This window comes from Colius striatus, chromosome 12, assembly GCF_028858725.1.
Source record: "Colius striatus isolate bColStr4 chromosome 12, bColStr4.1.hap1, whole genome shotgun sequence".
Lineage (NCBI taxonomy): Eukaryota > Metazoa > Chordata > Aves > Coliiformes > Coliidae > Colius > Colius striatus.
Window position 1 is genome coordinate 23,716,561 of NC_084770.1, and position 27,266 is coordinate 23,743,826.

The 27,266-nt window shown below is 46.2% G+C and overlaps 3 protein-coding genes across 4 annotated transcripts in view; 2 read left to right on the forward strand and 1 right to left on the reverse strand.

The window, feature by feature from the left end:
• Positions 1 to 27,266, reverse strand: part of MED12L (mediator complex subunit 12L) — a 124,073-nt gene that overhangs the window by 21,275 nt on the left and 75,532 nt on the right. Inside the window, exons 16-30 of the mRNA XM_062005483.1 lie at positions 17,298 to 17,445; positions 16,582 to 16,700; positions 15,285 to 15,428; positions 14,626 to 14,789; positions 14,067 to 14,198; positions 11,414 to 11,641; positions 9,000 to 9,141; positions 8,055 to 8,175; positions 7,279 to 7,380; positions 6,058 to 6,171; positions 2,763 to 2,962; positions 2,019 to 2,207; positions 1,029 to 1,103; positions 717 to 907; positions 230 to 391 (exon numbers count right to left, since the gene is read on the reverse strand). Of these exons, the coding sequence (XP_061861467.1) occupies positions 230 to 391; positions 717 to 907; positions 1,029 to 1,103; positions 2,019 to 2,207; positions 2,763 to 2,962; positions 6,058 to 6,171; positions 7,279 to 7,380; positions 8,055 to 8,175; positions 9,000 to 9,141; positions 11,414 to 11,641; positions 14,067 to 14,198; positions 14,626 to 14,789; positions 15,285 to 15,428; positions 16,582 to 16,700; positions 17,298 to 17,445 (2,231 nt within the window). The remainder of the gene's footprint in view (positions 1 to 229; positions 392 to 716; positions 908 to 1,028; positions 1,104 to 2,018; positions 2,208 to 2,762; positions 2,963 to 6,057; positions 6,172 to 7,278; positions 7,381 to 8,054; positions 8,176 to 8,999; positions 9,142 to 11,413; positions 11,642 to 14,066; positions 14,199 to 14,625; positions 14,790 to 15,284; positions 15,429 to 16,581; positions 16,701 to 17,297; positions 17,446 to 27,266) is intronic.
• On the forward strand, positions 12,906 to 22,220 carry P2RY12 (purinergic receptor P2Y12). Its single transcript, XM_062005482.1, has 3 exons — positions 12,906 to 13,023; positions 18,277 to 18,558; positions 20,033 to 22,220. The coding sequence occupies exon 3, from the start codon at positions 20,058 to 20,060 to the stop codon at positions 21,075 to 21,077; it is 1,020 nt and encodes a 339-aa protein (XP_061861466.1). The 5' UTR covers positions 12,906 to 13,023; positions 18,277 to 18,558; positions 20,033 to 20,057; the 3' UTR covers positions 21,078 to 22,220.
• P2RY13 (purinergic receptor P2Y13) lies at positions 22,102 to 25,517 on the forward strand. 2 transcript variants are annotated; one of them, XM_062005481.1, is made up of 3 exons: positions 22,102 to 22,132; positions 23,589 to 23,832; positions 24,351 to 25,517. In XM_062005481.1, exon 3 carries the CDS (start codon positions 24,364 to 24,366, stop codon positions 25,393 to 25,395), a length of 1,032 nt encoding a protein of 343 aa, XP_061861465.1. In that variant the 5' UTR covers positions 22,102 to 22,132; positions 23,589 to 23,832; positions 24,351 to 24,363; the 3' UTR covers positions 25,396 to 25,517. The 2 variants fall into 2 exon arrangements, with proteins under 2 accessions (XP_061861465.1, XP_010199065.2); XM_010200763.2 differs by lacking the exon at positions 22,102 to 22,132 and having other exon boundaries at positions 22,313 to 23,832.

The following is a 27,266-nucleotide window of genomic DNA, read 5'->3' on the forward strand; positions in this document are numbered from 1 at the left end:
TTAAGAGATGAACAGCTGCTGCAAGACGGTAACAAAGCTTTCACATTGCTTTCTCTGAAACCACTGATACTTCTTCAAGCTAAACAAAACCTGAACCTTGGTTGGAGTTGACAATTTTTTGCTTCACGAAAGTGAGCCAGTGAGGTTTTGTGAAGCCCAAATGCAGTCCTCAGTAAGCTCCTCCTTCACAAAATACCCTTCTGCATCCAGGCATTTCCCAAGGTCGTACCTTTTTTGTTTCTGTCTATCTCTTTCCTTCTTAGAAGATGACCCCAAATGCTGACCTTTCTCCAGCTCCTCTCCTGCAGCTTTCAAGACCCTACCTTGAACTGAGGTAGGCAGTTTTGCAATCAAGGGAGCCACCAGCCACACCCCACGCCGCTCAGAGGAACTAGAATTAGAACAAATGTACTTCAGCCAAAATGCCCACGCCGTTCTGCAACCAGTCCTAGTGCATCAGACTGAACTGCTTTACTACAGCAGCAGACACAACACATCAGGAGTTACTAGCGTGGACTGAGCAGTCACGATTTCTGGTTTCCAGAAAATTCAAGAATAGCAACTACATTTACTGTTAAACAAAAGTAAACAGAAGTAACCTTCAGGTAACTCATTTCTGCACATTCCTGTCTCAAGTGCAAAAAAAGTCTAGGCAATCTACACAGAATTAAGCATCATGTTGGCTAAAACAATTAAAAAGATGCTACAAAAAATACCTTAGGAATGTCTTTTTACCATTCTGTCTTGTATTACTTGTGTCAGCATTTCCAACAGAGTTTGGATTGAAGAGGCCTATACCAGAGTTAGAAGAGTTATTGTTTAGATCAGCGGATTGCTGAAACACCTCTATTGTCGCCTTTGCAATATTATCCAACAAGCTGTTCATTTCAGCCACAGACCCAGAACCCTACAGTAAAACATAAGTAAACTAGCACATTCGTGGTATGTTTGCTCATGGACTAGGTTAAAATTTAACATACTTTTTTTTTGCATTACATATTTACACAAGTTTGAAAACAGATACTCACAGGCTCCTTCATGCATTGCTTGAGCATCAGTTGCAGCTCCAGCCAAGACTGACGGAGAGTCCACTGATCTAAATCCTAGGCAGGAACACGACAAACACAAGTGTCAACACTCTACAGGTCTGAAGAAAAAACATAAATCTCATAATCCAGTAAGTTACAGGCAACAGCCTCATCTTGTAAGCAGATCATCACAATCACTACTCTTCTCATAGTCTAATGAAAGTATCAGACCTATTAGCAAATGTACGTTAACTCCCACATCTCTGTAGCTAATACTGTGACTCAATGCTTTGAACCACACAGCTTTCCTGAATAAAAATCTTGCTCTTTGCACAATCTGAGTTTACTTAAGTGTGCATGCAGAAAATGTAATTCACTCCCTCATTAGCATCTCCATGAACCCAGGGCATTGCCATCCAGGGCACCCTACACTTGTGTTTAGCACAAGGCCATCCAGACACAATTAAACACAGCAGTTGATGTGATGATTTTGAAGGACACTGGTCACTATGTGTCCTGGTCCAGATATTGACAATTTGATTCTTCACCAACTTGATCCTCTACAGGTCTATTCAACGAAAATCCATTTTGTAGTTTAAGAAATGAAGCGTTACTAACACAGCTGACTCTGAAGGAGTGATCAGTTCAGGGCTGCCTGTGAAGGTGCTTCTTCACCACAGCACTGTCACAGAGCCCTGCTGAGACAGTTGGCACCTCCACCTCAGCAGCCCTAAAGGCACCTCCCTTTTTAACAGCTCCCTAACGACCGGTGCATGCTCCTTTCTTCCATGGGATCAGAAGCAAGACAACATCAGAAGCCATGCTGTAAAACATTCCCCACCCAAGACTGGGGATCCTGAGCACATACAGTCTTTAAAGAAGGCCCTAATGTTTGATTGCACCAGGAACTGCGGATCCATGTCACTTGGTGGTGCTGCTGAACGACAGCTTAAGAGCCAGTGGCTTTGCCACCCTTTCCCCCTGCATTACCTGAAGTATGCGTTTGATGTGCTGCCTCTGAGGGTTGTCACCCTCAGTGCATTCTTTAATACCATGAGGATAGCAGATAAGTTGGAGGAGTTTCTGTGCTTGTTTGTTTGAAAGAACAGGATCCAAAATAAGATCTTTGTCTGTGCACAGTCTCTCAGGTTCTTTTAAACAGTGCTCTCCAACCCACTCCTGTAAGTAACCAGATAACGGATTCACAAGATAGTTTCCAGGTAACATTAACTCTTGGAAAGCTAAACACAAAAGTGATTTTTCCACATGCAAAACTCAAAGTGAACAATGGTTCATGCAACATGTAAGATTAGAAATGTCTTCTTCTGCCATTCAGTACCACCTGAAAGTGTAAAACCTTTAACAGGTTTCCCAAAATTCATCTTTTCTGTACTTTGAAAACAACTTGGCAACAAAACAAATGTTCCTGTAAAAGCACTCTGAGTAGACAGCTGGCTGATGGATTGAGCCCACTGGCTTCTCAAAGTGCTGGAGATCCAGGTAGGAAAAACACTTCAGTTCTGACAGAGTGCAGTGAGATGTAATAACTAAAGTGATTTGTCCCCCTGATGATATACCACTCCATGTACAAAGTGTCCAAATCAGGACACTCAAAAAGAACTCAAATACTTAAACACTTTGACACTCATTTTGCACCAAAACAGATGCTACACTTCTCAGATAAAATGGCATTGTTTCTCCCAATGAAGACAGAAGACTGGTTCCAGAGTTTACCTGCTGGCAAATGGTCCTTAGCACATATCTTGCATACTCGCTTAAACTAGCGGTTTCTATGGAGACAGCTTTCCCACACGGCTTCAGAGTGTGAGAGGAACCCCAGATTTCATCCTCATTGAGTTCATCCAACAAGCCTCTCACATGGAAGTCTTCACTCTTCAAGGAGCTGACATTGTTGCTGCCAATTCCAGCATCGCCTGCAGAGCAGAAGCACAGGGTGAGCTCCCGCCCTAGCTCTCGTACCCCCCGACCGCTCCCCCGCCAGAGCACGTCCCTGGGGTGCAGCTGCTGAGAGGCAGAGCAGCACCGAGGCAGCTGTGCTCAGAAGGGCAGCACTGACTGACTCCAAAACACCATCATGTTCCAAGTATCCTCAGCTGACTTCACTCTGCATCGCATCTCTCTAACAGGTACTTCGGAAGCAGGAAAAGGTTTACCCAGGTCAGACACAAATAAAGCCACCACGTGCTCGACAGCAGAAGGTCTGTGAGTGTAGGGAATTGCTTTGGCAGATAAGGAAGAGTTGGGTTACTCACTCTTCTCAGATGTCCCTTTTCCAAGACTTCTCTCCTGCTTTGATGTATTAACACTCCATAGACCAAGAGACAAGTTTCAACCAGTGGCCCCTTAGCCCACCTTACTGTGAACTTCTTGACAAGAGAAACTGATCTTCCTGGGAATGGAAAAGGGCAGAGGGTGCCTGGTGAGCCCCTCCTCTCTGCAGGGCACCGGCACAGCTCCACAATCACCAGCTACCTGAAACCAACAGGGGTGACCAGAGAAGCGAAGAAAGATACTTCAGACACAATGCAAAACAATCAGAGCTGTAGCGGTTCATGTGTTCCATGCTGACGGGCCTGACACCTTGGACAAGTAGGAAGATGTTAGCATGCAGTAGTGGGTGAAACAGTCCACAGCACTGCAGACACCACCTCAGAGCCTGTGAGGCCATCCAGGAGCGTGCATGAGCGTGCATCCAACAGCCTGCGTGAGAAGTGGGCTGATGGAGCCTAGTGCTTCAGCCCATCAGGAACTCCTGTGGATCTTTAACTGATGTACCAGGTATGACAGTCATCCCTTACAAGACTCCTCAGGATCAGGGTTTTATTCTAAAAACCTACAACTGCTGCCCCAAGGGGACTGAGAGCCTTCCAGCAGTTGTGGCCACATCCCCAGACCAATACCCATTTACATAGAGTGCTCCAAACACCACAGTGCACCGGGTCCTCCTACATACTCAGTTATCCCAACACTATCTCTGTGTTCCCTGGTACTGCAATACCCTGGACTAAAAGCAAGGACTGAGGCTTTAGTAGAGTTACTGCAAAGAAAATAAGCCAGTGACTATGCAGTGTGTTTTTTTAACAAGACACAACTTGTACTTCACAGCTTATCAAAACCAGAGCCCTGACTGGCTGGGACAGATGGGCTGTACCCAGACGGTACCTCGGGGCAGGAGGCAGTTGGGGCTGGGCCCTGGCAGTGCAGGTTTCACCCCTGAGCCCTTGGCCAGCCCTGCATGCCCAGCTCTCTCTGGCCAGTGTGGCCAGCCCTGCATGGTCAGCCCATAGTCTCTGCTGGTTCCTGCTGTGGCAGCATCTGCATGGCCTGGTGCAGCACACGGGATCAGCTCTTACAGAGAGGGGAGAGACTGAATGAATAGCAGCAGCACTCACGAGACAGAACAGAAATGATTTTTAAGTAGGCCAACAGCAAAGCAGTATAACACACCCTGAAAAGGGAAAGCAGTTACAGTCCCTCACTTCCCCAAAATCCAGGCAAACCTGAGCCCCCCTGTACCACTGCTCCAATGGTGGTAGAGCTGACATATCAGGCCCTGCAGAACCCACAGCCCGGGTCAAGCTCACTCCAAAGAGTGTGGGAAACAAGCTGGTGGGAGTCTGCTCACCACACATGAGCAGAGGGCAGAAGCAAACAGCCCATCCATACCCTCCCTGAACTCAAGTATCTTATGAGCACAACCGTACCAAGCCCAAATCTGTTCCCATGAAGGACAAGAGGGAAGAACCTGCCAGACAAATAATGCGATGAAGAGACTGACACCAAGCCACACATGAAGCAAAAGCCATCCCAGAATGCCTTGACAGAGCTTGTGCAGACTCTGATGCACCCTGGAGCAGCTGACTGCAGCACCATCTTCCACTGTGGGCAGAGACTCTTTTTTCTAACATAGATTTCTACTTACAGAGCCTCCTCAGCATGGAACTGCAACACTCATCGTTTATCTGATGCTGTTCCTTACCAAAGCCAGTACAATTTTTAGATAACTAATGCACACTGCCAACAAGAGACATCTACAAAGGTAACATTTTGGGTATAGGAGGAGATGTGCTGCAGTGAAGTCACAAACAAACTGTGTGCCCAAACCTTCCTTCATACCACCCCTGCACCAGACCCAATCCAAACCACATCTCTGCATAGAGACAGAACCACTGGTGCCCACACTAGTCACTGCTGACAGAGAAAAACAGCAAATCTCAGCACTCTGAACAGCAAGAGAACATAATGACCATAAACGCATTCCAAACTCACTCCCCAGTCCATCAGTCCAACCCACACAGCTATGCCATTAACACCTTTCCCAACACAGCCACATCACTAAGGGTCATGGGGTTTTTGAGACAGTTCTGAGACACCAGCCCACAGAGAATACAGTAATGGCACTCTGGCTGGAGGTACATCTCAGTGGGTATGTCCATATCTGGAAGATCTTACTTGTTTAACTGGACCATTTACTTAGCTCCAAAAATACACACCACCATAGGTCACAAGAGGTCCAACTGAACTTTAGCCACACAAAGCTCCGAGGCTCTGAGCTCTATTTGTTTGGAAAAATCACACACTTGTTTGTGGAGAGTTGCTCCAGGGTGATTCTTTGGCCATTTCTGCAGTGATAGACACCCATGACTTGTGGTAAAACACAGAAAAAGCTGGGGAAAATGACCTGAGACCACATTTCCTATCTGTATTTGCGAGGGACTCGTCTGAGTTTGAAATGTTCTGGGACTTGGTGGCAGGGGTAGAGGTCAAAACGTGAAAGAGTCACATCTGCTTAAAGCCCCATCAGCTGGGCCTGACTCACCAGAGAAACATTCTGTCTCTTGACCTGTGGGGCCAACGTGCTTCAGAAGCACGGAGATCATCCACATTTTCCTCCTGTCATCTGGGTTTTCCTTTCCCAGGAGCATTCCCAGGGAACTGAACCACAATGATCTGCTTTTTATCCGAACACCACAACAAGAACCTAACAAGTGACTCTGCATAACCTTACCAAGCATCAAAATTGCTTTTAAGACTGCAAACACAGCTCCCACTTCTATACTGTTGTGAGCAGCAGCCAAGAGGTGACGGTCGCAGGAAGAACGAATCCCAGGAAACAACTTCCCTGTGGAGAGAAGAGTAAATCTGGTGGAAAGGGCTTGTTATTTGCTAACTACAACTTCCCACCTAGAACAAAACTGACTATAACAAGAACTCAAGGAGGAATTGAATGTTCTGGAACTGAAGACTGAGAGGTAAGTCATTAAAATCAATATGTGGTTATGATGTATTATTATCAAAACAAGCTCAAATATGCAACAAAAGTTCATCTATTTCTGGCCCAAAAGGAAACATTACTTTTAGATGGAAGGACTCGGCACCACTTAGGAACTGAGCTTTTGTTTTCTTTCAATTTCGTTTTCCCACAGAAACAGTCTTGTCATCAAATCTGCTGAAATACTTGTAAGTCAAAACATAAGTTCTTTCCAGACTTGCTTCCTTTTAATTGTTAGGTGCTCGTTCCTCGCCCTTTTCCTTCCTCCTTTGGTCCATGGCAAACACACAGAGGTCAGACCACAGAACACTCAGGTTTAAAAGGAAAAAGACTGAAGCTAATTTATTCTGGGAATGAATTTCCTCATATTTTTTCTGATGCTTTATTGTACCCTATTTAAAATCACACTTAATTCCTGTTTACATGCCAGGCTACCAAACTGGATGCTATGTTTCCCTATGAGTTGCTGTGTCACTGTGAGATGACCCACTGCAGGAGCTGTTGCTATCCTGACAGAACTGTGGTAAGCACTACCACTGCCAACAGCAGCACTGGCACAACAACAGTATCAATAGGCCCCAGGCTCACAGGACTGTTTCAATGAAGTTCCAAAACGAGAAGTATCAGGACAGAACAGCTGTGTTAAAACTTCACTGTCTTTTTTAAGCTGCAATATGAACATGGCTGAGTGCTATGTCAGCATTATGCCACACCTGGGTGGCCAGGTGTTGACAATGCATAAGTCTCAGCAAACTTTTATAGCTTTTCACGCATATAAACCATTTCCCAAGCCAGTAAGAACAGTACACATCAACTTTTCCCTCGTGAAACACTAAGTTTAAACAGGCTGTCACTTCTACTTGCACCACAGATATTTACACTTGTGAAATCTGAAGCCATCAAAACCCATCTGGGTTCTGTTTCTGAAATGAAAGTACCCCACAGCAGGCAACTTACCTGCTCCCTGGGGAAAGAGGGAGACCTGGGGTGTCTGGAAGAGGTGCAGGAGTAGACGACAGGTCATCCTTGCCCCAGGCTCAGCATCCAGATCTCCACAGGCTACAAAAGATGGGACATGGACATAAGGCATCTGCCCAGGACCTCACAAGTCCCAGCAGCAGGCCTGGAAACGTTCTACCTTACATTGTGTTCCTTTAAATGGGAACAAAATGATTCCATCAACAGGAATCAGCATTTACAGCCTTGAGTCGTTAAAAAACTGGAGAGAACAGTATGATTTTCAGTAAGCAAGAGACCTAATTAATGGCAGAAAATAATAGATGGTTATTATTACACGGTTAAAATGGCTTTTGACAGTCGAAGCAGAAATAACAAACACAAATCCAGGCAGAAAGTTAAAGTTTAAAGAAATGTGTGAATGCCAACAAAGAGGAACCCAGCTACAGCGCTCCAGGGCTGGGGGCAAAGACGGCGAGGCCAGAGAGAAGGCAACTGTGCTGGGCAGATGCCAGGAGGAAATGCAGAGCCACAGTAGACCTGGCAGGCATTTGAGCACACAGGGTAGAGCAGAAAGAGTTGTGAGCAGAAGGAGAGGCTGCACAACATACAGGTTCTGTGCGTGGCAGTGACTGTGACAGCCCATCAGCTCCCCGGGTGGCTGTGGCACACGCACAGCAGCAGCCGTGCCACGCGAGAGCTCAGGTCAGGGCACGCTACTGCATCACTGGGGGCTTCTTAAGGAGGTTTAAGTTTAGCTCTTGGTACTTCCTTACCAGCTGCAAGAAGAGAAGGCAGTGCAACATGCTGCACTACATCTTCCAGAGAAAAGCACTGCCGGGCGATCAAGATCGCGATGAAGGTGGCCAGGGAATCGTGGAACGACAGGTCACTCACCTGCAAGGGGCAATAATGCAAGGCCTCACATCACAGTGTACACACCACTGCCATGATGATTAATGAATCCATTATAAGAATAAACAGTAAAAGGTTTACACACAAGCATTTGTGTCTATATTTTAATGCATTTCCCAAACATTCTGTGGCAAGTACTGGCAGCCCCCACCTAATGCCCATTGCAAATACCACTCATGCCAACATAAACATTAGTCTGACAAAAAACTCTATCATTCTGTAAAACAGATAACATTGGTAGCCATTCCTGAGCTTCAGGACAAGCACACATCCCCAGTGCACACAGCTTCAGTCTGCTCCTCAAGCTACATGTAACCAAGCTATAGGCAAATCTACTGAATCAGATACCGGATAGCATTAGTCACCATAATCCTGCTGACTTGAACAGGATGATGGTAACTTACATCAGATGAGGAAGAAACAGTAAAGTGTCCCACCTCTTCTACAATCTAAGAGCCAACACCAAAACAAGATCTTTAAAATAGTTATTTGCATACCCATCAGCACTTTAGAACAAGAATAGAGACGCGGCTGCTTCTTTGCAAGAGCATCTCTGGTATTCCAGGTCATGCCACAAGAAAGGGGAAATTAAAGGTACAAAGGGAAAACTCTACTACCCAAATCCTACATTAACTCTGAAGATGTAGGGAAAGAATAATCCATCTCATGCAAAGCCCTCAATACTCAGATGGATACAGGGCTGAATTTGTGCTCTGCATTTTGTATCAAAAGGAAACCTTACTCTACCTCTAAGCACACCCTAGGTAAGTAGGTTTAGCAGGGATCTTGAAACACATTGAACTTACATCCACACTGCAGAGCAGATCATTGAAACCCCAGACGTGATTTGAAGAGCAGCAAAGAGCTTTTAGGACCCCTAACCACTCTGAGCTAAGCACTGTGCAGCACGCTGTCAGCTCTGCGCAAAGGTTTGCCATGTCGTTAATCCTGGGAAAGAAGAGAAAAGCTAATACAGAAGCAAGACACTTTGTAAACAATAAATATTTAGGTCAAAGCAGATCAGTGCTTGCCAGGAGAACTGCTGTCTCCTTACTTAAGGTGGGTGTTTATGTCCAAATGTGATCGTGCTGCTGTACACGTGACTCTGTGTTGTTCAGCTGCAGACAACTGGAGCACTGGGAAAAACAACAGTATGTGACTTGTACCCCATAACTTCCATCCACACCACCTGCAGCAGCACAGGGCCTTTATGTTGTGTAAACCCTACTCTGTATACACCCTACCAGCTTCCCTACCTGCACTGAGCTGCCCAGGAAGAGGGATGGAGCCCCCAAACCCCCACTGCTCACAGTCAAACCCCACTGCCTGTACCCAAAATCAACTGGCATCAATGAATTGTACCTCATAGATCACATACTGTGTAATGTGAATGATTCAGAGTTATGTAACACTTCAAGAAACAGAGCAGAGTTGACTCATCCCAGTGCAAGTTATTTTTTCTCTGTTCCACAGTGAAACTTGTTTGGCCACATTTAGATGTTCCCCTTTGTTGCTCCTACAAAACTGCTTCCTCTCCACTGCTCTGCTCTGCCAAGAATGCCCCACATCTCATGGAATCACAGAATGGTTTGGAAGGGACTTTTAAAGTTCATCAAGTCCAAACCCCCACCATAGACAGGGACATCTCCCACTACAGCAGTCACTCCCAGTCCTGTCCAGCCTGGCCTGGGACACTCCCAGGGCTGGGGCAGACACAGCTCCTCTGGGTGACCTGTCCCAGGCCTCACCACCCTCACAGGGAGAAATTCTTCCACATTTTGTTCAACATGAATTTAATCTCCTTCTGTTTTGAACTGTTGCTCCTTGTCCTGTCAGGATAGGCCCTGGTGAAAATTATCTCTCTATCTTTCTTATAAGCCTCCTTTAAGTATTGAAAGGCTGCAATAAGGTCTCCCTGGAGCCTTCTCTTCTCCAGCTGAACAACCCCAACTCTTTCAGCCTTTGGTCACAGCAGAGGTGCTCCAGCACTCCCAACAATTTTTGTGGCCTCTTCTGAACCTGCTCTGGACATTTCAGAGAGGTTTCAGACTGGGGACAGGGAGAAGGATACAGGAACTGCACACACATGGGCAGGAGCCAATTAGAAAAGAACACAAGAAAAAAAATCCACTATTTCTTTTCATTTTGTGATCTCTCAGGTCACTTACTGCTGCACCTTGATTTATTAATAAAAATTGGAACAGAATCAAAACAGAACACCAAGTTCTGGTGGGTTTGATTAGGCAGGAGTAATAAAGGTGCTGGTGACCACGATAAAGGCTAGATCAAAAACTCAGTGTCTGTTTCACCCTGCATCACAGACTGAGGAATGGAAAACCAGGGCAAAACAGTTTCATTTGCAGAGAAGGCTGAGTAGTTAGTTACACACTGGAAGGAGGATGCAACTCAGGGGAGAACATCTGATCTATGAAAGGAAATATGTCAGAAAACATGTCATCCCTGACACAGATGTTGTTTTACTGCAAGGGCTCTTCACTATACTTCTTGTCAGTACCGTGAGATCATCTAAAAAGATCTAACATAAACTTAAGAGCCAAGAAATATCATGCTGTGTCAGACCAAAGCTGTGCCTGACAGTGGCAGCAGCCCCCACTGCTGGAGACAGAACACAACACAATGGGACAGTGCTGGGCAACCTGCTGAAGTGCAGGTCTCATCCTAAGCTCTGATCAGTGGAGATCGACTTGACTTGTGCACCTCATGCATCACATGAGGACTGAGCTACTCTTAAAACTGACAGCTGTTACAGCTGCAGTAGCTTCTACCCAATAAAACTCCCAACATGCTAAAAAAGGGAAATCCACATGTTACCTGTGGAGATGAAATCTGTAATAAATCAAACACCGATTGCATCAGAAGGAAGTGACCTAATGCAGAGCCTGCCCTTGTTTACAGGCTTCTAATAAGCAAAAGCTGTCCTGAGCTGCTCTGTCTGGAGCACAGCTGCTGACACAACATTCTCACTAGCTGTCTTCTAGCAAGCACTTCCTACTTGTTACTCCCTTCTGTTAGACTACACAAATTGATTTCATGAAACAACTCACAGGAAACCCACTCAATAACCTATCAGCAATCAGAAAGAGGAACGAATGGAAACAACTGCAAAAAATCCCCAGACAACAAAACCAAAAAGGTGAAAGGCATGCTCCCGTGAGCCACGTCAGCCTGCCCACGGCCAGGGCTGCAGCGGGCTCTGTACCTTGCAGCGTCCTGGTGCCCCATGCAGACGCTCATCAGCGCGTTGCACACGAAGCTGTAGCGGTTGGCTGCGTTGTCGCTCAGGATCTTGCCCAGCATGGAGTAGTTGATGCTATGAGCAGAAGGGTTTTCGATGAAATCCAGCATGAACTCCGGGTCCCACAGTAAATTGGAATTGGAAGGCTGGACGTTGCTGTATATGGTTTGCTTCACCTTAGAGCAGGCACTACTGAGGGGCAGAGAAAGGGAGAGCTGCCAAAACACGCACCTTGCAGGAACGCTGCTGAACACACCACGTGGGAGCAGAAGCTCCTACTTTGGTTACCATGCTGTACACATTTTCAAACTCGTTTTTCATAAGGCTGATACATCAATTTCATTCAAGTTTTTCTGCAAATAGAGCCTCAAGTTTCCAAATTGCCTCTATGATATTGCTGTGGCTGAAACTGTGAGCAGCTGGGTGAGCACCACACGTTCATTCCTCACTAGCAACAACTTCCTGGAGCATCAGATGCCTCTTGGTGAGCTGCAACAGCGCTTTGTGGCACTGCTGCCCCTCTTTATGTGTTATGACACAGTGAACTGCAGTGGTGGTAAGAAGAAACAGTAAGGGAAAGCCAAGAGAAGCTACTCAAAGCAAAAACTCTACATTTGGTTATATTGTGACATAACAGCTTTTTGAAAGATTAAATCAGTAAACAAACAGAGAAAAGATAAAGGTCGTATCTTGACATTAATAATGACGACAAAAGGTCAAGAACTGCTCCACAAGCATCCGGAGGTTAATTGCCTTCCTACAGGGCAAAGAGAGTGTGTAATGAACTTGCATTCTTCACTGAAATGTTCTAAGGAGCATTTGTCTCAGGCATTGGGTTTTATACCACAGCTGGAAACAGCAACATCCACATGGACAAACTTCACTAATTATCCCAACTAGGAACACTTCCTCATTACTGAAAACAACCTATTGATTTCCTTCAACTTACAATATGTAAAACCTCGGGAATCTTTGACATCCCCACTGGCCCCAGGAGGAAAAGACAGAGCTGAGGAAGGAGCCTGATGTGCACGGCAGTGCCTGGCCAGGGCCTGGGGACACCCCCCACTGCCAAGGACTCGAACACTGTGCCTCACTGGGGTGGCAGAGGCCATCACCAGGGTAATGCACCTACAATAGCCCCTTAACAGCCAGTGTAACAGCAAAGAAAGAAAATCAGCCCGTGGAAAACAAGTGCCCCATACCTCCAGCAGCAGGTCCTGTTTAAATGGGCATCCTGGCACACACACAGGTCCCCACAGCCATCACAGCATTTACCTACACTGCCTCACGGCGCACAGAAGGAGCCAGACCCCACGCCATGCAGTACTGAGCACATGAGCAAAGCAGCAGCTGGAACTGTGCTTGCACAAGGAGCAAAGCTGGGGGAGTGGCCAGGAGATAAGATTGAAAAACAGGCAAAGGAATGATTTAAAAAAAGGAAGCTTAGTGAGTACAACTCAACACACCAACAAACTGCACCAAAGCAGGCAGCTCCCTTAGCAAAGCCCAGGCATGAGATACACTGCAGATGACACGAGAACTCGTTTGTGAAGCACTGCAACATACAGAAGGTAAGTCCCTGCACTGGAATGTGTATGATCTGTGCTTTAATGTCACTTCAAATTGACTTGAAGAGAGCGAGATCGCTGGACTTGCAGCATGCTAAAAATGAACTAAAGAAACTGGCTGGTAGAGACAACTGCTTTGGGGTTCTTTTCAACTGTAGCAAGGAAACCAAGAAGAAAATGAGTGTACTATAACTTTGTGCACAGCTACTTAAAAAATGTTACATACATTGTGTTACTAGTTCTCAGAGAACTTCTAACTCTGCTTCTCTGAGAAAAGGGGCTTCAAATCAAGCACTGTATATCACATATTTAATATAGAACACCTTAAATATTTCTGTATTACTAGATGATGTTCTGGTTTGCTCCTGGAGGTTAGTAGTGATAAAAACACTGCTTTCCATTGTATTACTGAACTTGAGGCTTTAAGCAGAAAAACGAACATGCAGCTAAGACAGTTCTATGGTTGCTCTACGCTTCATTTCTTTTGCCTAGTGTTTCTCATATTAGATGCTACTGTTCCCATGTGTTTGTAAACGTATTAAGAGATTCAGATTATTAACAAGAACTCTTTTCCTGCTCCCTATGAAATGAAAACCACAAACCTGAAGTAGGCAAACCAAAGCCAGGTATACCCACTGGGAGGGGAAACAGTGACTGAAGTGGTTTGTAAGTCTCACAAGATGCGGATTTGCATATGAAAGGTTTCCACTCCCCCTTTAAAAAGTAAGAGCCAAAAACACAGCATATGGGAACCTAATTCTTTTTTTTTTAATTTAAAATTCAAGGAGCTGCACATTTGAGCACAAAACTTCACAAACTCAAACATGTTTGTGCCTCTCCTCACATCAAAGGAACTATTTACTAGGCTATTACAGCTGCATCAGCTCAGATTTTGATACTTTTCCACCCAACGCTGTATGGATCACAGTCAATCTGCTGATGCATTAGAGGAACCAAATCAGTCACACTGCAACCTGCAAAAGCAGAGGTGTGTGGGGAGGGGGCAACGCTGTGCCCTTGGTGAGAAAAATTCCATCGCCACGCACCTGAAGAGGTCTCCAAACTTGCTTCTCAGGTGGCTGCAGGACACGTACAGGTCGTAGAGGTAAGCTAAAATACAGCGTTCTGGGGAGGAACACTCTGAGGGATTGACGACGTGCTTTACCACCCCACACAACCTGTGAAAACAGAACCATTCTGAGGCTGTTCCAATGCACCTTAGAAACGTGTCTGATGTCGTTACACATCATATAAACCCACCATTAGCTTGGCAACGTGATGACAGACCTTGTGTCTGCAGGCTGGCAGGGCTCACTTGACCTTTAGTGTCACCCATGAGCCTGCCCAGGGAGCCCAGGGCAGAATGGAGTGAGTGGGCAGAAAATGGAGACATTGGAACCCAGGAAAGGGGGGGCTCTAAGTGTATAGGTCCCCCCAGCCCCCTGCAGCAGGGAGCAAGCTGCAGGGCTCGTCCTCAGATCCGCTCAGCTGTCTCACAGCCTTCCACAAGCAGCGCAAGAGTCTCGCTACCTGACCCTCAAGGCACTGTATGCTTAAGAGAGATCACCAAAAAATACTTCTTGTAAAATGGCATCTGCCACAAACCCTTCAAAGACTTGTGCAGTTTGCTCGGCGTTGAGGATGAGGCAGGCGTGGTAGCGCCGCAGAACAGCCACGATGCAGACGCACAGCCCCGTCGTGTAGCTGCCTGCCAGGCTGGAGGACTTCAGCAGCAGCTCGGCCTCCACCACGCTCAGCTCGTTCAGCAGCTGACAATGCAGATGTGAAAAGAGTGAACTGAAAATAGCTCCCATCTTAAACGTGGAAAATAGGGGCGAAAAGAAACAGGTTAAGGAAAAAAACACACATCAAACAAAACTGAGATTCCTTACTCCCTACAGGACAAGGGAAGAGGGAGCAACATAAACTGTTCAAGTATAAAGAAGGTCCCTCAGAACTGCTCCTCAGAAACACAGGGCATTTCTGGCACTCAGATGCTTACTGCTCCATCTGAAACAGTGAAACCCATCCTAAAACACTTTGTGCTACAATAACCCAGAATGTTATTAATTCTGAGAGACTTAAAAATAAAACACATCTATCAATTTTCCATAATCATCAAAGAAAGACAGAGGGGAAATAGCCAGCACTCCGTTTCAGAGGTCAGGAAAATGAATTAGACAGAATTTGCAGTCCAGCTCTTGGGTGTTTTCTGGTTTTACAGCTTTACCCTGACATGCCTCTCAGAAATGAACTCTGCTCACCTGTATTGCAAAGTCTATAAGTCCATTAATATTCAGTGCTGGCTCCATGAGATCAAAGATGAGCTGTATATGGTGAGCCAAGGGAAGATGATACGATGTTCCTGAGGCAAAACTAGTTATCTGTTCGAGAACATTGCTGGAGATCTGTGAAAACAGATGTTGAGAAGTCGTGTGGTGACTGAGGGCTTCTCAGATCCACCAGCGCTCAAAACCTCCTGTTTGGTAAGTGCTAACAGCAAGTGACAGCATTTTGCAGATAAAAGCACTAGCAAATCATGCACGAGCATATCTATTACTCCCCTATCCTGCACGTCAGTGCTGCTGTACAGCTGAGAGTTAACAATGATCGCTTTTATTCTGTGGGGTATTTTGCTTTAAGGAAGAGGCAAAATCACTTTTCATCTCACTGCATTGTGATTTTTTTATTGATGGTTTTCAGATAATAACACATTACTATAGAATCATAGAATGGTAGGGGTTGGAAGGGACCTTTAGAGATCATCCAGTCCAACCCCCCTACAGAAGCAGGTTCACCTACATCAGGTCGCATAGGAACATTATCCTGCAAATGAAACATGTAATATAAATTCATTCAAAAGACCAGATCCAAAGTTATCTTATAAATTATCAAGCATGTACCTCTTTCACGTTGTCTGTTAGCCTTTGGTCACTAAAACAGGCTTTAAACCAGTAACACCTGACAGAGCAGTGAAATCTTATGCTGATACGTTTGCACACTCACAAGTCTCAATATTAAAACAAGTGATATATGTTCTTCAGTCAGCCACTGCTAAAGCTTTCCAGCAGTAATGGCTGGCTATAAATTCTAATGTCCAGAAAAGAACAAACTGTTATCCTCCAGCTTCACAGAGACATACTCAGCTTCCCACACAAAACCAGAGAGTTCAGTGTCCTTCATAAACGCAGGTGCTGCCACAGGTCTTATTTGTATGCAAGAGATCAGTTATTAAGGATCTGGTTTACTAACAAGTGCAAAACGATGGTATTAATGGAAATATACTTCACATCTCAAGCTTTTCATTTACAAATCATGACAGCCACTGTAATCCCAAAGCTTTTTGCAAAACAAAGAAACAGCCCTCCTGGAGCAACCAAACCAAACCAATCCCCCAACATACCTACTGACACTGGTATTTTAGAACACCAAGGCAGCATCTTTCCCCTCTTGCCTTTGTTCTTGGTATATACAAAAGGCTTCTACAAACATGTCTTTGCTTCCTATTTGCTATCTCTACAGTAGAAGGGGAAAGGCTTTGATTTTGTACAAGGGAATTACCTGAGATGTCACCTGATGTTGGTCAAAATAGGACAGCTGCTGTAGTTTCGTGAACACAGTCTCCAAGGTGGGAAACGCTTCTTGTTTGGTCTTCCTGGCTTTTTGCCCTTCATCCCCAACTTAACAAATGAAAACAATATTTCAGTCATTGTAACTGTAATGGAGCCCCAGCAGTTTTGCATTATGACTGATGTAAAGGATGATAAAAACCTTAATAAGCTTTACTCATAAAACCCTGCTGGCCAGCTCTCCATTATACTTGGGACAAATATGTCACAGCACATAACAATATCACAGCTGCTTTCCCAATTACATTTCCCAGTTAGATTTTCCCAAGAGATTATCCCAGTGCACCAAGGTGACACTGAAGAGAAACTGAGAAACAGTCACAGTTTCCCTGGGAGAGTAAGGAGTCAGTATCACTCACTAGCCAGTACCTCATACTCCAGGCTTCAGCCTTACAGCCAAGCTGTCACAATGGAAGCCTGGGATGTGTAACCAGCGTGGGCCTGGGCTGCTGCAGCACACGGTGAGGCAGCCCCATACACTGCTCTCCCTGCTGTGGGGCTCTGGCCATCACCTCACTCAGGGACTGCCCAGGGGCTGAAAGCCAAACTGCATGATCAACGTGCGTGGTCACAGATAACTGCCCCAGCACCTCACAGCTCCTCTGGTCTTGGCTACAGGCTACCACAGAGCAGCATTAAAGCACTCACCACCCAGCTCAGTAGTGCTCTTCTTATTCAGAATCTTGAGGATGTCTCTGGTAATCTTTTTCAGTTGATGCCTTGCTTCATCACGCTCCTTACCGACACCATAAAGGAGAATCATGCGCTGGTTACACTCATGACTTGAAGATTCATCCTGAAAAAGACCAGAGAGTAGTGAAGTTTTCTCTTCTCTGTCATCACCTGCATAAACCTGACCCAAGTAACCCAGACTGCAATAAACAATAACCAACTCTTTGCCACAGAAAGTACCTCCTGTGGTTATCAGTGTGGAGGAAACAGTGTCAAGCGAAATCTCTGAAGAGTAGGCTAAAAAATGCAGGGATAAAGATGTCATATGATGCCATGAATTCTGTAGGTGTCCGTAAGGACAGAGACAGAGGACGCACACAGATGACTGTCACAACTGTTCCCTGGATTCATGTTCAGGAGCAGATTAGCAAACAGAAGATTGACATCTAGAAACTGTGTGACATTCACCTTACAGGTACAAGTCCACTGAAGAAAAGATGCAGCCCAGCTCCTAAAATTGTGGTTTGCACATCTCAAAGAAATTGGAATACGTATAGCTTATTAAATAAATTGGAACTGGTTATATCTGCTCTTCTCATAAAGCATCTCACATAATGTCAATGCACTATGTGTATCACTTAAAACCCTGGAGCACTGCTCTGCAAGCCACATCAGGCTATAAGTACTTTGTTCAGTAATGTATTTACCTTCTCCAAACTGACCAACCTCCACTTCCTTCAACTATTTTTAAAGTTTTTTGGAAAATAAGGCTGTGTACAAAAATAACACCAAAGAATCACAAGACAAAAAGTCAGTAGAGTGCAACTCTACACTCAGAAAAGTTGCATGGTCTTACAAAACACACACTCTCTTTTAAAAATAGTGACTGCTAGGAGGTTAAAAGCAGGAAGTAAACCTCTGGTTTTTAAATTCTATTTCTCTCTCTCTTCTAAAGGAAACAAAAGCAGAAGCACTCAGCCTGTCACCTGGAATCCACAGCTGTCTCTGGCTAAGCCACCAGTTCAAAGCCAGAGGAAGGGAAAAGTCTTGCAATTGGGATGCAGAGCTGCTCCTCCAGCTTCAGCTTGAGCCCTGGGACCTGCACATCAACACTCCTGCCCGCTCACAAGGGGAAGAGCGAGAGGAATTGCGAATGACCCTCCGTCAGCAACACTAGCTTCCCGTCGCATCGCAGGGAACACTCGAGGGTCCCATCGCTTCTCAGCAGCACGCTACGGTAACCTGCTCTTTGATTTCTGGGCCAGGGGAAGGTGGCTGATTCTGCATGCTTAGGGAACGTTTAGCTCATTAGCATTAGACTTGGCAGCTGAATCTGTTACCAGCTTAAGCCAAAACGTTGCTACCTTACAAACAGAAACCAAACTGCAGTTCTGTAAGGAAGATGCCGAGGATGTTGGGGCATTGCCTGACAAAGCACCAACTCCTCTGAGTGTTTTATTGTATAAAGAAATATATGTATATATTTTTATACATAAATATAGTGATTTTTACAACCAGTTGCTACAGATCTGAATGCTACTCCTTTCAAATCACAACACTGGACAGATTCAACATCCCTGCCTGGCTTTCACTGGCAACCAGTTCAGATCAAGCCTGATCTGATGGTGGTTTTTGGACTAAGAGCAGCAGTTCTCAGTCCAGCCTCTGTCAGCAGCAGGGGGATGCCAGGCAGCCAGGGTCTATGGGTGACTGCCTGGCCTTCGTGGCACAGCGCTGTGCAGGGGTCTCAGCAGTGGCTCCAAACAGGCACTCGCTGCAGAGCACAGGATGCTGCAGCTCCTGTGCAGCTCCTGAGCCTCGGCTCCAGTCAGGGAGGTTTTCAATTGATTTGCAACACAGCACTGCTAAAGCAACTGATTTAGGAAAATTATAGGATAAATTATCAAACTGGAAGTAAAGGTACCCATGGATACCTGGAGAAATGGAGCTACAAGTAAATTCAGCCCTTGCTGGCAAATGTGTAACCACCGAAGTAACAGATACCATTAGCTGTCCAAGTGCCAGTATGTAGAGGTACTCGTCTCTTAATTTCTGTCCCCCCCAAAGCAACAGACAGTGACTTTATGGGGTGCCACATCCACCCTTTTTGTACCCATATCAAATGGCACTCCTACGGCTGCACTGGGGCAGGGAGGGGAAGGCAGAGAACGGCCTCACGGACAACCAAAAGCAAGGCTGAAAGAATGCCTCAGGGACAGGCCAGCTGAGCAGAAACACAATAAAGAGAGGTATTTTATTCCCCTTCACTTCAGCCTTCCGCTATGAATCCTGCAGTCACAAGGGGCCTGGGGATGGATGCCATGGCCCAGCCCCACGCCATGCCTGTGCACACGCTGGGGAGCAGCAGCACAAGGCTGGCAGCACTGCCCTGCACCCCACCACCACACCAGCCCCTTGCCCAGCCCTGCAGCGTGGCTCTCACAGCAGCTCCGAGGGAGATCAAGGGGTGAGGAAGGAAAGGCACCTCGGCATTTCAGTCACGGGAGATCAAACCTTAAAAACACGGCTACATCCAGTGTTCCTCTGCTGTGGAAACCTGACATCCTCAGTAGAATAAAACACAACTTACAGCAGAGTCAAAATACCCAAAGAAGTGTTCCCAGTGCAAAGACTAAAGCCAGACTAAAAAAGGTTGAAGCCTTACAACCGATACAACTCACTGTTTCATTTTTCCTTCTTTGTTTTTACAGGAAGGGGATTAAAAACAAAGCACAAATGAAAGCCACGGCCAACTTCAGCTACTCTAGGAACAGCAGCAACTGCACCAGCGATAACAGAATCAGTCAGGTCGTCTTCCCATTGCTGTATACGATTCTCTTCTTGGTGGGAATCACCATGAATGGGCTGGCAATGTGGGTCTTCTTTAAAATATCCAGTAAATCCAACTTCATCATTTTCCTCAAGAACACCGTCATTTCTGACTTCCTCATGATCCTGACTTTTCCATTTAAAATCCTTAGTGACGCAAAGCTGGTCACGTGGGAACTGAGAGGATTTGTGTGCCAGGTCACCCAGGTTGTATTTTACTTCACCATGTACATCAGCATTTTGTTCCTCGGTCTAATAACTATCGATCGCTATCAGAAAGCCACATCGCCCTTCCGAACATCAACCCCAAGGAGCCTTTTACACGTCAAGATCCTGTCCACAGCAATCTGGATATCCATGTTTGCTCTCTCGTTACCCAACATGATCCTAACGAACCAGAAGCAAACGCCCAGGACCGTCAGGAAGTGTGCTCTGCTGAAATCCGAGTTTGGCTTAGTCTGGCACGAAATCGTGAACTACATCTGTCAACTTATCTTCTGGGTTAATTTAGCAGTTATAGTTGTTTGCTACATACTCATAAGCAAAGAACTGTATAAATCCTACAAAAGGACAAGATGCACGGGAAAGGCAACCAAAAAGACTGTAAATCTGAAGGTTTTCATCGTTATCGCAGTGTTCTTTATTTGCTTTGTGCCGTTCCACTTCACCAGAATCCCCTACACGTTGAGCCAAACCAGAGGCGTGTTCGAATGCTCTGCCCGGAACACCTTGTTTTACCTGAAGGAGAGCACGTTGTGGCTGACGTCCCTGAACGCTTGCCTAGATCCATTCATTTACTTTTTCCTTTGCAAATCCTTCAGGAAGTCCTTGCTGGACATGCTGTGCAAGCACACAGCGTGCTCAGAACTCGGAGCACGGATGAAGGAGCAGAATGAAGGAGATGACACAGACGAGACGGCACTCTAGAGCCAAGAGCCACCCATGCCCCTTCTTGGCCACACACGTTTCTGTTGGTAGGGGGAAGCGGCACAAGCCCTGAAGAAGAATATCTACAATTTCACCAGCTTCTGTAACTGTCCTACAGATGAAGCACAAGCACCTTGGAATCGACGTCACTGGCAGCAAAAATGGTGAAACTAGAAAGCTTGAATGAAACAAGAGCAGCACCTGATCACAGCTCCACATGTCAGAATTGCAAGGAAGAAGTCTGAACTTTTAGCTGGAGCTGTAAGGACAACATTTAAAAGAGCCATGAAACGCTACAGACGAGATGATGGACTGCAAAGACTTTGCAGAAATAGCTTAATTTAGGCCAGAGTAAAGTCCATGACACAACAAGATCTGCGAGATGCAAATAAAACCCACAGTAAATGTGATTCCTAAACACAGGGGGTTGTTACCTGGCAGGAAACTGGCAGACAAACAGAAACAGAGGACATAGCTAGATAAGCTATTTATCTGCATAGACTTTTGATAACAGAATAACACTTTGCTTATCTTATTGTATGCTTGCAATCTTAATCCACTGAGCAGTCACTAATGGTTGTATGTCATAGGAAATTATTTCATAACCAGACTTATCTTGATGTGAGGGAAACCTTCAAATATTTCACCTTTCTATACCAATAAACAAAACCAAACATTCCTAGAGAATATTACATTAGAAAATATACAAAGACTCAATGTACAGTACATCCAGATCTTAGAGAAAGAACCACTCGAAGCAACATCTTTGCTGATTATTAAGGCCAGATTATTAAGGGCAGCTTTCTTGCACTCTACGAAAAGTTTAACCACTTCCCCTCTTTCATCTGGAAAAGCTGAAAGAAAATAGGGAAGTATTTTTGGCTATGTAACTCAGGTATCATGACAACCACACACGAAAATGCTCCTAGGCTGTCGTAATAGAACACAGTTCATTGATCATCATGGCAAAGCAGCTCTGGGTCAGAAACGTGTTTCATCACCATGCATGAGCTGGCTCCTGCCAAAGCCATTGCCTGTGCCTGGGAGGGCACCAGGTGTGTTTACAACTGATACCCCTTTTCCTGAAAGGTTAAAAAGACAGTTCACTTGCTTTAGCACTCATCCTTAGAGCTTATGCATCCCTCAGACCCTGCCTGGGTGAGTTACAAACGTTGCCCAGAACGCTCTGTGCGCTCACTGCTTACGCTGCAGCAGTGCTGATGCAAATCAGCGCCTGGGTTACACCACAGCACACAGGGCAGCATCACTTCCCACAGCCAGCGCTGCCGGTCACTCCAGAGCACGCTCTGTGCAGCCAGCACAAGGGGCCCAGCGCTGCTCAGCTCGCCAGTGCCCAGAAGGGAAGCACGAGATGCCCCATTTCCACCCAGTAGTCATTCCCCACATTGTAGCTACACATGTGGAAAGCATGGCAATCTCTGGCAGCTGCTTCTCCTGCTCAGATGAGGTGTTCAGACAGCAGATGCCACAGCTATCCGTGTAGCAGGCCCCCAGGGCATACACACAGAGGCACTCAGAACAGTGCCAGGAGGCCAGTTTGGAAGAAAAGGAGAAAGATGATGCCTTGGACATCAATCCTGAAGTATTGCAATGGAACATCTCAGTTCTATATAGTCCTTGATGAACGAAGAGAGGTCGGGTCAGGCAGCCAGGGACAAGTCAGGCTGATGATGATGGCAAGGGGGACCTTCCTCCTGGTCATCCTCAAGCCTCTTTGCTCTCCGCCAGCCATTTAACACCAACACTAGCATGCACACCTACAGTAACAAAAAATGTAGATAAACAATACACAAACTTTCTGTCAATACAGCTGCAGCCTGACAACCTCAAAAAGCAACCCGTATCTGCCCACAGAGAGGTGGTCTGAGCCATTTCCCCCAGGGCAGCACGCAAGGAGCCAGAACCCTGCGTCACATCTGTTGACAGCAAAATACCAGACTCAGACAAACTTATACAAAAAGCTCTGTTTATGGAGAAATGCGCTAGATTCCAACACTAACACTATACACAACACATCACAAATACAAAACATACCATCCACTGGCAGCAGCTTCTGCCAGAACTAGAAAGTGGCTGTGACGAGCACACTATATCACTTGGCTACACCGATGCCAAAATAAACCAGAGGTCACACTGTGGGGATCAGAAGTTCAGGTTCGTAGGCCAATATTAAGGAGCTACAGAGGGAGAGCACAGTTTCAGAGAGTGTCACTGCACATGATTTTGTAGCTGAGTAACCCACTGTAAAGGTGGCTCTGAGCAGACTTTCTGGTGACAAACTTGACGACAGCTACTGCTGCCCAGAACAAGGGAAATTCACACACATGAACAAGAACTCAGAGCTACATGTGGGCATTATCCAGGAAGGGCTCTGTGTTTGTTCATCCCTCATCTCTAAAGAAGCGTGCTGTCAGGTCTGCCCCACACAAACAAAAAGGTAGGAAATGTGCCTGTCTTGATGGGTAATATGGTCATTCTTTTCTTCACCAGTATGGGAAAAGGTGGTGTGCTTCCTGACAGAGAGCAAAAGGAAGAGAGAAAAGCAACAGCAAACGTAACAACATATGAAAATGAGGAAGGAAACAACACGCCACACCAACAGAAAGAGTCTCATCTTTCTACACATTTCCCTATTCCTAATACTTTGCTTGAGGCTTCTGCCAGCAGAGGAACAGCAGATGGACTGCAGATAGCCAGACTCCTCTCCGAAGCAGCCGCTGCCAGGTTTGCTCAGGTACTTGCAAAATCGGAGCACTCACGTGGTGTGACGGGGCACTCGGGCGTCTGACTCTCAGATGCAAGAGGCTGATTACCAGCAGTGTGCATCTTCAAAATGTTACTTAGATCTGTGCTGAGAAAGGGAGAATGGTGGGTGCTTGGTAAAAAAACGCCAGCAGTCGCTTCTCCAGAAGCGCTTTTGGGCCACAGCTGTAAAATCTCTCTTCAATGATAAGGTACATTTCCATGCAAAGACAAATGGTGCTCTGGGCAATGTGCTGTTAGACGGCGCTGTTAGATGATCTCAGGCCTCCCTAATGAAAACCTGCCATTGTAACTTTTAATGAGATGTTAGTGTGCTAAACTTGAGCAAAGGTTCAGACTTTGTGTGCGCTGGCAGAGAGATTGCTCGGGCTACTTAACGTCCATCCAGGTTTGTGCTTATCTGTGTAACCCTGACAGCCACTGCGAGGAGAGTGTAATTTTAAACACAGAATGTTATGGTTTATGTTTTCTCTCTCCTTTTCACCCAAGTCTATTCCAAACCATGGGAGACTTTGCAAATGAGAGTATTACCAACAACTCCAGTGGAGCTCCCTCCTCTGCCCTGTGCCAGCGAGACACCACAGTCACCCACCTGGTCTTCCCAGTACTGTACACGTTCATCTTCCTTCTGGGACTCATCCTGAACAGCCTGGCCTTCTGGGCTTTCTTCCAGATCCCGAGCACATCAACTTTCATTGTCTACCTGAAAAATATCCTGGTTTCTGATTTCATCATGACCCTGATGCTTCCCCTGAAAATCCTGACAGACTCTGGCCTGGGACCATGGCAGCTCAAAGCCTTTGTGTGTCGCTTCTCAGCCGTGGTGTTTTACGACACCATGTACATCAGCATCGTGCTACTCGGTCTCATCGCTTTTGACAGATTCCTCAAGATTGTGAGACCTTTCACAAAGTTCTGGGTGCAAAACCTGACCGCAGCAAAGGTCCTCGCAGCTCTGGTCTGGCTCTTCTTCTTTGTTCTCTCTCTTCCCAACATGATCTTATCGAACAAGCAAGCGACTCCCCAGTCCGTGAAGAAATGTGCCTCGCTGAAGAATCCCTTTGGACTCAAATGGCACGCAGCTGTCAATTATATCTGTCAGTTTGTCTTCTGGACTGTGCTCATCCTCATGTTTCTGTTTTATATCGTTATTGCCAAAAAGGTGTACGAGTCTTACATAAAAACACAGAAGAAAGACAACAAAAGTGAACAAAGGATCAAGGGGAAAGTATTCATCATTTTTACCGTGTTCTTCCTGTGCTTTGCCCCCTTCCATTTTAGCAGGATTCCCTACACTCTGAGCCAAACCACGGCGCAGATGGACTGTCGTCTGCAGAAGCAGCTGTTTGTGGCCAAAGAGAGCACCCTCTGGCTGGCTGCCACAAATGTCTGCATGGACCCCCTGATATACATGTTCCTGTGCAAACCTTTTGTTGAAAAGGTGTTATGCAGGAGAGTGGAGACCCTTCGGAAAACAGTTCACACCAGCCCCAAAACCGAACTAGACACGCGAACGTCTGCCACTGAATCCTGATCCTGCAGCTCTGGCCTCTACAGCCTCTGCATATCTGTGGGGAAGTTAAAGATCAGTTTGTGTTTCTTGAGCTGTACAGAACAAAAGCTGGTTGTACTTACTGTATTTTAACACTTAATAAAAGCAGCACAATGGATTTCCCTGCTGATGCTTGCTGCTTAGCCTCAACAGTCACTAACTCACATCCACCTCACGGAGCACAGTGAACCTGGAGCCCATGAGCTAAATTACCTTCATACAATTTAAGAGAGGCTACAGAATAATTCTATGCACTTTAAACAAAAGTGCCTTTACTTGCTAATGCCTAAGTATCTTACTGACTGTGGCTGCTTCTAAGGACAACTCAGCTTTATGTGGGATTAAAATCCCGAGCTGGTGACTCTGTAAATCAGTAATCCTCATGCTGGGTGTCATCTTGGCTGGCACATCACAGGGCAGGGAAGAGGAGGAGCTGTACTTGGAGGGAAAGAGGACACAGTCCCTCCCTGTCCCTACCCACCTCTCTCACATACCTAATCACTTTCCTGCCACCTAGGCTGTTTCACCATCCTTCCTCTCCACTCCCAGCGGGGACTTTGGTGGAGGATGCAGATGGCAATACCCAAGGCTCCCCGAAGTACTCTCCTTGTCCAGGCCAGCATAAGGCCCAGGACTGTTTCCCTGTTCCCCAGAGCCATGCAGCATTCACCCCTGCCCCACTCCTCACCAAAGGGAGCACTCAGAAACGTTCCCCTTGATGGCCCATTCAGCCTTTGCAGTCCCAAGGACAGGCAAAGAAAAGGCCACAGTGCCCAACCCTCCACGTCCAGAAAACCCCTCTCCACCTGCCTCACCACACCACCCGCAGAGCTGCTCCTTACCTACCCCACAGGGCAAGTCCAGAGGGACTGTGCCTGAAGAGAAGCTGCTTTCTAACCCCAAATTCTGGCACGTATTTCGTTATTTTAAGACATCAATGAGATACCAATCATTTACTGACCCCAATTGTACAAAGTCTACCAAAAATTCCCACCTGTTGGACATACCTTAGCCCTCAGCAACGCTTCCCTCTTCAAACAACATGTTCCTGTTGGTGCTTGTCCCCCGACAGACCCCCAGCCCCGAGGGCTGCCCCTGCACCCCGTGGGCATGGCCAAGCCCGCTGTGCCTCTCCTGCTGCTCTGGCACATCAGAGCCCTGGGGGAGAGTCCTCAGTGCCTTCCCAAGAAACAGATACCACCGCTACCAGCAAGCTCCAGTGTCCCAGCTGCCCTGTGACCCTCCTGCCCTCTCACACGTGCCAGATGCTCTGATCACCATTCAGGTGCTATTTTTAGACGTTTAGTATTTACAGCACCCAACAGAATCACACAGGTTGCTCCACAGTCTGGGCTTTCAAAGCCCTTTTTAGATTACTGTGCATTAATTAGATCTGCCGTTGGGATTCCCCAAGCCTCTGCCACACGGGCAGGTGCAGGTCTTGTTTAGCAATTCCTCCTCTCTCTACCTTCTCTGCTAGGCACGTCACATACTTTGCGTAACGCCCTTTTACACCTGGAAACCGAACTCACCATCCATCAGCTCCCAGTTGGTTCCAAACTTCCCTATAAATCAACGTCACCTCAAACAGCGTCTTCCTCTCAGGATTAAACACTGTTCAGGAATTAATTCCTTTCTCCCCACACGCACACATTGTTTAGCAGGATCAACTCAGGCACTTCAGTAAAAGTAAATATATGAAATTCATAGCTGCTAAAGTAGCCAACACTTTAGTAACTGCGCTAAGAAACGTATGAGGAGTCTGAGAACGTTCCTCTAAGCCTGTTGACACAGCACCTACTGTAGAGACCAGGCTAAACATCAGGAGACAGCCTGTAAATCAGCCACCAGGC